The 9,366-nt window shown below is 53.7% G+C and overlaps 1 protein-coding gene across 1 annotated transcript; it reads left to right on the top strand.

Annotated features, from left to right (window-relative positions):
* Positions 1-4,628: 4,628 nt before the first annotated feature.
* On the top strand, positions 4,629-8,967 carry TFF2 (trefoil factor 2). The gene is made up of 4 exons (XM_003823885.6): positions 4,629-4,756; positions 5,607-5,756; positions 7,687-7,833; positions 8,775-8,967. Exons 1-4 carry the CDS (start codon positions 4,678-4,680, stop codon positions 8,786-8,788), a joined length of 390 nt encoding a protein of 129 aa, XP_003823933.3. The 5' UTR covers positions 4,629-4,677; the 3' UTR covers positions 8,789-8,967.
* The last annotated feature ends 399 nt before the right edge of the window (positions 8,968-9,366 follow it).

The raw sequence follows: 9,366 nt of genomic DNA, 5'->3' as shown, positions 1-9,366 counted from the left end.
TTAATTTTTAGTTTCCATTTATCTACTGAGATTCCTTTTTGTTCCTTTATTATATTATGTTTTTCTTTCAATCTTTGAACATTTTATGCCATGTCTAAGTCTGTTTTTGTTCACTGATTTTTCTAATGATTATGGGCCATATTTCCTAGTTCTTTCCACACATCTAGTAACTTCTGATTTTCTGTTAGACATTAGGGATGTTATGTTGTGTATTTAGGTTTTACTGTCTTCATTAGTAAAGTGTTGAATGCTTTGCTCTCTCAGGTAGTGTTATCCGTTGAATTATTTCCCCCAAATTCATATATGAAGCCTTAACTTCCATTACCTAAGAATGTGACTACATTTGGAGACAGTGTCTTAAAAGGGGTAATCAGGTTAAAATGAGGCTTTTAGGGTGGGCCCTGGTTCAATTTGACTGGTGTCCTTATAAGAAAAGAGTCGCCAGGGATGTGCGTGCACAGAGGAAAGACCATGTGAGATATGGGGAAAAAAAGCCATCTGCAAGCAGAAAGAGGCCTCAGTAGAAACCAGATGTGCTGACACCCTATCTTGGACTTCTGGGCACCAGAATTGTGAGAAAGTACACTTCTGTTGGTTAAGCTACACAATGTGTAGTATTTTGTTACAGCAACCTGAGTGAACTAATACAAGCAGTTAATTTACTTGCAGGTTAACTTGATTCCTGCAAGACTTGTTTTAAAGTTTTGTTCGAATGGATTTTGAGTAGCTTTCCTCTAGAAAGATCAGCCTTCTTTTTACGGCATGGCCTTTATTGAATGCTTGAAGTGGTCAACACCTCTGGCTGCTCTGAGCTCAAATGCTTTCCAGCCCCACGAACCCTACACTAGTTGTTCAGTTCAGCCTCCCCAGTGATTGTTCTGTCCCCAGGGGCTATTTAGCCTGGCCTTGTGGGCACGAAGAGCATAGTATTTGACGAAAAGCTCAAAGGACACACTTTTATATTTCTGGAGCTTCCTTCTCTTACCTTGATAACCCGCCTGCCTCAGAAGCTTCCAGTTCTGGCCTCTGTCTCCTCAGCCCGATGGGACTTCAGTGCTATTTGGGTTCCCCTCCCTGTGCTGTAGTCTGGAGAGCGTCTCCAGGAAACCAAGGCAGCCATGGGACTCCCCCTATTGTTTCTCTTCTCTCAGGGATCGCTGTCTGGCACTGCCTGCTGCTCAGCATCTGCAGACTGTTACTTATGTAGTTTTAGAGTTACTCATGGTGGGAGGCTAGCCTGGTACCAGTGACTCCATAGTCAAAAGCGGAAGTCCACATGGCTGATAGCTGAGGTGGTTCCCATTTGTTGACTTTCTATGTGAACTGATGGAAAGTATCATCCCCAAAGTGTGCAAAATGGAAGTGAGCAGGGGTGGAGAAGGATAGACAGAAAGAGGAGGGCGCCAGCCCTGAGTGCCTGGATGGCGCTGAGATCATGCGTTGAGAGTGGCAACAATTCAAAGTAGGTGTTGGCCACGCTAGGCAGATGGCATAGGCACAGAGACAGTGGGAAACAGCAGTGAGGAAGACGGTGGGTGAAGTAAGCACCGTTGAAATCAGGCTGGAGAAGCAGGAAGGAAGGATAGACAGGAGGGGGCTCACAGGGGAATAGGGGATTGGAGGGCTTTAGGATTCAGACAAAGGGAGAATGTTAGGAGCTTAGGACATCCTGGGCAGAAAGGACATTTGCATACCCTCTTTCAGAGGTGGAGCTCAAGTTCTGAGTGTGGTCATGGGAGGGTGGCAGAAGTGGCAGAAGTGGAGTGGAGATAGAAGTTCCTAGAGATGAGGAAAAATAAAATCTGAGCGACTGTGAATTTTGATGAAACATCCACCGCCATGTTGAAGATACCTGGGATGTGGCCAAGTCTTAGCATGACAAGGAACACAGTGAACTCAGTGCTGAAATTCTTAACGAAAGGGACAGGCTGCACAAAGGTCGGCAGATGACAGCAGGGCAGGGACTCCGGACATGGCGCCCTTCCCAGCCTGCATCTCCAAGGAGGATGGTTTTTGCATGAGGGTGAAGACTTGGGGCTCAAAGTCAATGTCCAGTCCCCCCAGTCTGAACCCATGTGATGGGGACGTGGCCACCAAGTACAGTTGTGGAGGTTGTGAACAGCTTCACTTTCAACTAGCGATGCCACTCTATTGCAGACGTCCCATCTCGTGTAATGGTTTCCCAACTCTGTGGGCACTCAGTGTCCCTGCGTGGGGGCCTGAGCAGGATTCCAGGGAAGCATGCCTATGACAACACAGGCTTCCGCCAGGGCCAGGAGAGTGTGAGAGGCCGAGAAGTGGTCTCTTTTGCATGGGTCAGGTGGTCGCAGCAGGAATCCTGAAGGGGCTGCAGTGAGCGGTGGGAAGTCGAGTTGATGGGGAGGAAGCAGAGAGGAGAGGTGGGTGGGAATATGAGAGAAAACAATGACTCAGGCACTTATATCATGATGGTGACTAAAGTGACAGGGATGTAGAACAAGGAAACTGACCTTGCCAGAGTTTTCATGGATCGAGTCCCTGTGGTTGCCCAGTGGTGAACAGTCAGCAGAGAGCCTGGAGGTACTTGACCCGGACCCAGAGGAGCCCTGGAGGATGGAGCCTGGAGGATGGAGCCTGGAGGATGGAGCCTAGAGGATGGGGGCCCGGAGGACAGGGGCCTAGAGGATGGAGCCCTGGAGAATGGGGGCCTGGAGGATGGAGCCTGGGGGACGAGGGCCTGGAGAATGAGGGTCTGGAGGACGAGGGTCTGGAGGAACAGGGGCCTGGAGGATGAGGGCCTGGAGGATGGGGGCCTGGAGGACGGGGGCCTAGAGGATGGAGCCTGGAGGATGGGGGCCTGGAGGATGGAGCCTGGGGGACGAGGGCCTGGAGAATGAGGGTCTGGAGGACGAGGGTCTGGAGGAACAGGGGCCTGGAGGATGAGGGCCTGGAGGACGAGGGCCTGGAGGACAGGGGCCTGGAGGATGGGGGCCTGGAGAATGGGGGCCTGGAGGATGGAGCCTGGGGGACGAGAGCCTGGAGGATGGGGGCCTGGAGGATGAGGGTCTGGAGGAGCAGGGGCCTGGAGGATGGGGCCTGGAGGATGGGGGCCTGGAGGACAGGGGCCTGAAAAATGGGGGCCTGGAGGATGGGGGCCTGGAGGACAGGGGCCTAGAGGATGGAGCCCTGGAGAATGGGGGCCTGGAGGATGGAGCCTGGGGGACGAGGGCCTGGAGAATGAGGGTCTGGAGGACGAGGGTCTGGAGGACGAGGGTCTGGAGGAACAGGGGCCTGGAGGACGAGGGCCTGGAGGACAGGGGCCTGGAGGACGAGGGCCTGGAGGACGGGGGCCTGGAGGATGGGGGCCTGGAGGATGGGGGCCTGGAGGACAGGGGCCTGGAGGATGGGGGCCTGGAGGATGGGGGCCTGGAGGATGGGGGCCTGGAGGATGGAGCCTGGAGGATGGGGCCTGGAGGATGGGGGCCTGGAGGACGGGGGCCTGGAGGACGAGGGCCTGGAGGACAGGGGCCTAGAGGATGGAGCCCTGGAGAATGGGGGCCTGGAGGATGGAGCCTGGGGGACGAGAGCCTGGAGGATGGAGCCTGGAGGATGGGGGCCTGGAGTATGGGGCCTGGAGGATGGGGGCCTGGAGGATGGGGGCCTGGAGGATGGATCCTGGAGGATGGGGCCTGGAGGATGGGGGCCTGGAGTATGGGGCCTGCTCTCCAGACCCTGAGGACAGCCCCGTGGTGGACCAAGGATTTTGGGTTTCCTGCGTCTCTGGGCCCCTGACTGCTCAACCATCAGAAACAGACTGGCAACCCCCTGTCATTTCCCTGGCGTGGGGAACTTCGGGTCCCCTCTGTCCTTCCCACCACACTTTCCCCTCTTTCTTTCCAGGTGTCTACTCTCTGGCTTCTGTCTTCTCTGTCAGGTCCACAGAATCCTTCTCCAGCACATCCCACCCCAGGAAGGCCACGGGCTGGGTCCCAGGTGCCATCTTTCAGAAGATGTAGAGCATTCCCATGGAACAAAAATAACCCATTTCAGGGGTTGGCTGAAAATGAACTTATTAAAACCTGCCTATCACAGGCTACTCCGCTGACCCTGTCAGCCTCATCTCCATGGAGAGCAGCCCCTCCTGCTGAAGATGGGACAAAGGGCATCGTGCTGTGGTTGGGGAGGCTCTAACCACAGCCCTGGGAGCAGTCTCTTACCTCCTCTGAGATGCTTCCCTTCCTCAGGGAGGGGACTTTTCCATGCTATCTGCTGGCCTGTACGTTTTCCCCAGTAAACTTGGCCCTAATATTTTCTAAATTCCTGTGGTCCCTGCCCACTCTATCAATAGAAATGCATAGCTTATCCCTTCCTGGGTGTGACCCTGTGTGTGCCCAGCCCCAGACCTGCACGTGGCCGGTTTTCCACGCTGGCAGCCTGGCATGACCCAACTCCCTGTCCAGGGCAGGAAGAGGTCTCGCCGAGCAGGGAGAGAGTCACCCTGGCCCGGAAGCCTCGCCTGCACAGGGCACAGCTGCCTCTTGCCTCCTCTTCGCCTCCACGGTGGAAGGGCTGGGGCCACGGGGCAGAGAAGAAAGGTTATCTCTGCTTGTTGGACAAACAGAGAGGAGATTATAAAACATACCCAGCAGTGGGCACCATGCATTCTGCAAGCCACCCTGGGGTGCAGCTGAGCTAGACATGGGACGGCGAGACGCCCAGCTCCTGGCAGCGCTCCTCGTCCTGGGGCTATGTGCCCTGGCGGGGAGTGAGAAACCCTGTAAGTGAAGGAGAGGGTCTTTTTATGTGCTTTCTTTATTTCTCTTAAAGAAAAAAAAAAGCACAACCATAAATTAACTTGAGAGGGGGAATGGCTATAAAGGCATCTGGCAATGTGTGTTGTTCACATGGGATTTGCCGCTGCTCAGGAGGGTGGCTCCAAGAAGGGCCTCCCTCCTAGGGAAAGGCTGAGTGACGGCAGGTGTCAGCGGGCCCCGTGTCGGGCCAGGAGGGCATTCCCACCAAGGGTCCTTGGAGTCCCAGAGCACTCACCTCTCGCCTGGATCTTGGCCTTGGGTCCATCTGTTCACCCTCTTCTAGGAGGGTTTTGTTTTTGTTTTTTTCCGAGACAGGATCTGGCTTTGCCGCCCAGGCAGGAGTGCAGTGGTGTGATCTTGGCTCACTGCAACCTCTGCCTCCCAGGCTCAAGTGATCCTCCCACCTCAGCCTCCTGAGTAGCTGAAACCACAGTTGTGGACCATCATGCCCAGCCAATTTTTTTTTTTTTGTATTGTTTGTAGAGATGGGGTTTCGACATGTTGCCCAGGATGGTCTTGAACTCCTGAGCTCAAGCAATCTGCCCGCCTCGGCTTCCTAAAGTGCTGGGATTATAGGTATGAGCCACCATGCCTGGCTTTTTTTTTTTTTTTCCTTTTAAACTAATATAACAATTTCAGCAAAGCCCTATCGGCTTCTCAGGAGGAAACTGCATTGCTTAAATATGGGCAAGATAAGACTTTGTGTTTCTCTATGTGGCAACAAGACAGTAGAGGCATCCCCTAGAACCTCTGAGAGAAGGAGCAGTGTGGTCTGGGGTACCAGGGTGGGGCCGACTGAGGGTCTTTCCACAGCCCCCTGCCAGTGCTCCAGGCTGAGCCCCCGTAACAGGACGAACTGCGGCTTCCCTGGAATCACCAGTGACCAGTGTTTTGACAATGGATGCTGTTTCGACTCCAGTGTCACTGGGGTCCCCTGGTGTTTCCACCCCCTCCCAAAGCAAGGTAATCTTCCAGGGAATCTTCCTGGGCCAGCAGCTGGCAACCCAGGACCCAGCTTCACAGGCGGAGCCCAGAGCAGGGGCTGGAGGAGGCCCAGTTGCTAGTCTAGGGTTAGCCTGGGCGGGTTAGTCTCGAGCTAGCCCCGGTTGGTTAGTCTAGAGCTAGCCCAGGTTGGTTAGTCTAGGGCTAGTGTAGGCTAGTTAGTCTAAGGCTAGCCCAGGTTGGTTAGTTTGGAGCTAGCGCAGGTTGATTAGTCTGGGGCTAGTAGCCCAGGTTGGTTAGCCTGGAGCTAGCCCAGGTTGGTTAGTCTAGGGCTAGCATAGGCTGGTTAGTCTGGGGCTAGCCCAGGTTGGTTAGTCTGGAGCTAGCCCAGGTTGGTTAGTCTGGGGCTAGTAGCCCAGGTTGGTTAGTCTGGGGCTAGCCCAGGTTGGTTAGTCTAGGGCTAGTGTAGGCTAGTTAGTCTAGGGCTAGCCCAGGTTAGTTAGTTTGGAGCTAGCACAGGTTGATTAGTCTGGGGCTAGTAGCCTAGGTTGGTTAGTCTGGAGCTAGCCCAGGTTGGTTAGTCTGGGGCTAGCCCAGGTTTGTTAGTCTGGAGCTAGCCCAGGTTGTTTAGTCTGGAGCTAGCCCAGGTTGGTTAGTCTGGGACTAGCCTGGACTGCTAGTCTAGAGGTAGCCTAGAGGACTGCTAGTCTAGAGGTAGTCTAGGGCTAGCCCAGGTTGGTTAGTCTGGGGCTAGCCCAGGTTGGTTAGTCTGAGGCTAGTAGCCCAGGTTGGTTAGTCTAGGGCTAGCCCAGGTTTGTTAGTCTAGAGCTAGCCCAGGTTGTTTAGTCTGGAGCTAGCCCAGGTTGGTTAGGTTGGTTAGTCTGGGACTAGTCTGGACTGTTAGTCTAGAGGTAGCCCAGGTTGGTTAGTCTGGGACTAGCCTGGACTGTTAGTCTAGAGGTAGCCCAGATTGGTTAGTCTGGGACTAGTCTGGACTGTTAGTCTAGAGGTAGCCCAGGTTGGTTAGCCTGGGGCCAGCCTGGACTGTTAGTCTAGAGGTAACCCAGGTCAGCCAACAGTGAGATGAAAATTTCCCACCTACCCTGTTTCTACACTGTTAGTTCTTTCAACAGACGTGTGTGTGGAGCCATCAGTTTTACTTTAGTTGAGAAAAAAATATATATATATAGGAGGTCTCCTCTAGCTTTTGAAGTGTGACTTCTGAAGAAGCTTCCATGGGGGAAATGAAGGTATTTAATAGGACAGTAGTAACATAAGGGCTGACAGCCCTCAAATGTTAGGGAAGGAAGTGAAGCCTTCTAGGGTTCTTTGGGAGTGAGTTTTATGTTAGTGCACGGGATCAGGACCCAAGTCGTAACGCCGACGAGTGCTCAAAGGAAGGTTGTGTGTGTGTCGTGCACCTGTGTGTGTGGAACCAGGCACGTCCTCTGGAGAAGGGGGATTCATCCCCAAGATTGTTGCTGGGAGGCTTGCTGGGCCCCGCAGGGAAACCAGGCAGATGGTGGATTGTTCACGAGCGCCCACTGAATGGCAGTGTCTTTGGGAATCAATACCATGTCCAAACGCTTTCCATCTTACCAAGGTGCCCACAAACCCTTTCTCATCTTGGCCCGGGGGACCACCCCATTTACTGAGAACACTGAGTCCCGAGAGGCAAAATGATTTCCCCAAGGCGGGGGACTCCAGAGCTTCTGACTGTGACCACCCCACATAGGCCCCACCTTCGCGGAGGACAGGCCAGCCAAGCGTCGCTGGGGCCGACACTTCCACAGTCCCCGGGGGAGGCGGTCCCGGGGGATGCTGCCCCAGGCAGCACCTCATGATCCACGGAGGCTGCAAATCAGCGCTGCTCTCAGAGGAGGAAGGGGTGGAGCTTTCCAGGGCACAGCAGGCCTGACTGGGTCTCGGTGCTGTGCCTGTCCCATGGCAGAGTCGGATCAGTGCGTCATGGAGGTCTCAGACCGAAGAAACTGTGGCTACCCGGGCATCAGCCCCGAGGAATGCGCCTCTCGGAAGTGCTGCTTCTCCAACTTCATCTTTGAAGTGCCCTGGTGCTTCTTCCCGAAGTCTGTGGAAGGTAATGTCGCTGTGGGACTCTCTGTCTGGTTCCCGGACACCATGATTCCTCCTCCGTCCGTAGAGGTGGGGTGCAGGGAGGGGAGCTGCCTCGCAGCCTCAATGCCATCGAGGCCAGGGCCCCTGCCTCCTACGGGATTCTGAAGCCAATTCCAGAATGTTCTTGGCAAAGACAGCGTCTTTTCAATAAGTTTATAGCCTCCAGCATTGCCACTGCGTCATCTGTGATGGTTCTAGAAACAGCGGCTCATCCCTGTGGCCTCCCCAGGTGTTGCAACGTTCAGAGGCGTTGCCTATTTTATTGCAAACCCATCTGCATTTGGAGGCTACTGAGTGTCTTGCACTGTGCTGGGTACCAGAGAGGGCCCAGCTCAAGCAGACCTGGCCCCTTCTCCCGTGGCTTCCCCGTTCTCCCCCACATGACCCCGAATGACAAACCTCATCCACAACCTCCTGCTCCGGGCAGTCCCGGGAGGGTCCCGCCGGCAGAGGTGAACGGGTCCACTTCTCCCACCCGCTTAGTGATAGTGTGTTCCTGACTCGGGGTGTGGCGAGGTAAAAAAAAAAGACCAAGCAGACCCAGGAAAATGGGGAAAGAGCTACTGGTCCTTGAAGGATGCCTTTTATTTTCCTTTTGTTAGGACATCGAAGCACTCCAAAGAGCGAAATATTTCATGTTCAGGATTTTCCGAGTGATTTTTTTATGTGACCTAAAGGTCCACCTAGAAAATGTTCACTTGTCTGGGGAGAATGCGCCCCACAGAGGAAACTCTGGCCTGAGGTGGGAAGATTTGGTCCCTTTACACCCCCTCCCCGGGAAAGGAGCTCCTTCTTCAGTAGCAAGCTCCTGGGCAAAGTGATGCGCGCCCACCCCAGCTTCGCAGCCTAGGCACTCCCATTTCTGGGCTTCCCTTACCAACCATCTTGCATTTAAACTTCTAGACTGCCATTACTAAGAGAAGCTGGTTCCAGAGGATGCATCTGGCTCACCGGGTGTTCCGAAACCAAAGAAGAAACTTCGCCTTCTTATCAGCTTCATATTTCATGAAATCCTGGGTTTTCTTAACCATCTTTTCCTCATTTTCAATGGTTTAACATATAATTTCTTTAAATAAAACCCTTAAAATCTGCTAAATTTCTTTTTGGTTTCATTAACACAGAGGTGGTAATGGTGGTGTGCGTGCGTACCCATGTATGGGTGTGTGTATATGTGCGAATGTGCATATGTGTGAGTGTATATGCAGGGTTTTTGTTTGTTTGTTTTGAGACAGAGTCTTGCTCTGTCACCCAGGCTAGAGTGCAACGGTGCAATCTTGGCTCACTGCAACCTCCTCCTCCCAGGTTCAAGCTATCCTCCTGCCTCAGCCTCCCGAGTAGCTGGGATTACAGGTGCCCACCATCACACTGGCTAATTTTTGTGTTTTTAGTAGAGATGGGGTTTCACCATGTTGGCCAGGCTGGTCTTGAACTCCTGACATCAAGTGGTCCACCCAAAGTGGATGACTTTGGCATCCCAAAGTGCTGGGATTACAGG

Source organism: Pan paniscus, chromosome 22 (assembly GCF_029289425.2).
Source record: "Pan paniscus chromosome 22, NHGRI_mPanPan1-v2.0_pri, whole genome shotgun sequence".
In the NCBI taxonomy this organism is placed as follows: domain Eukaryota; kingdom Metazoa; phylum Chordata; class Mammalia; order Primates; family Hominidae; genus Pan; species Pan paniscus.
The sequence above is the reverse complement of the archived record's forward strand: the minus strand, read 5'-3'. Positions and strand labels throughout refer to the sequence as shown.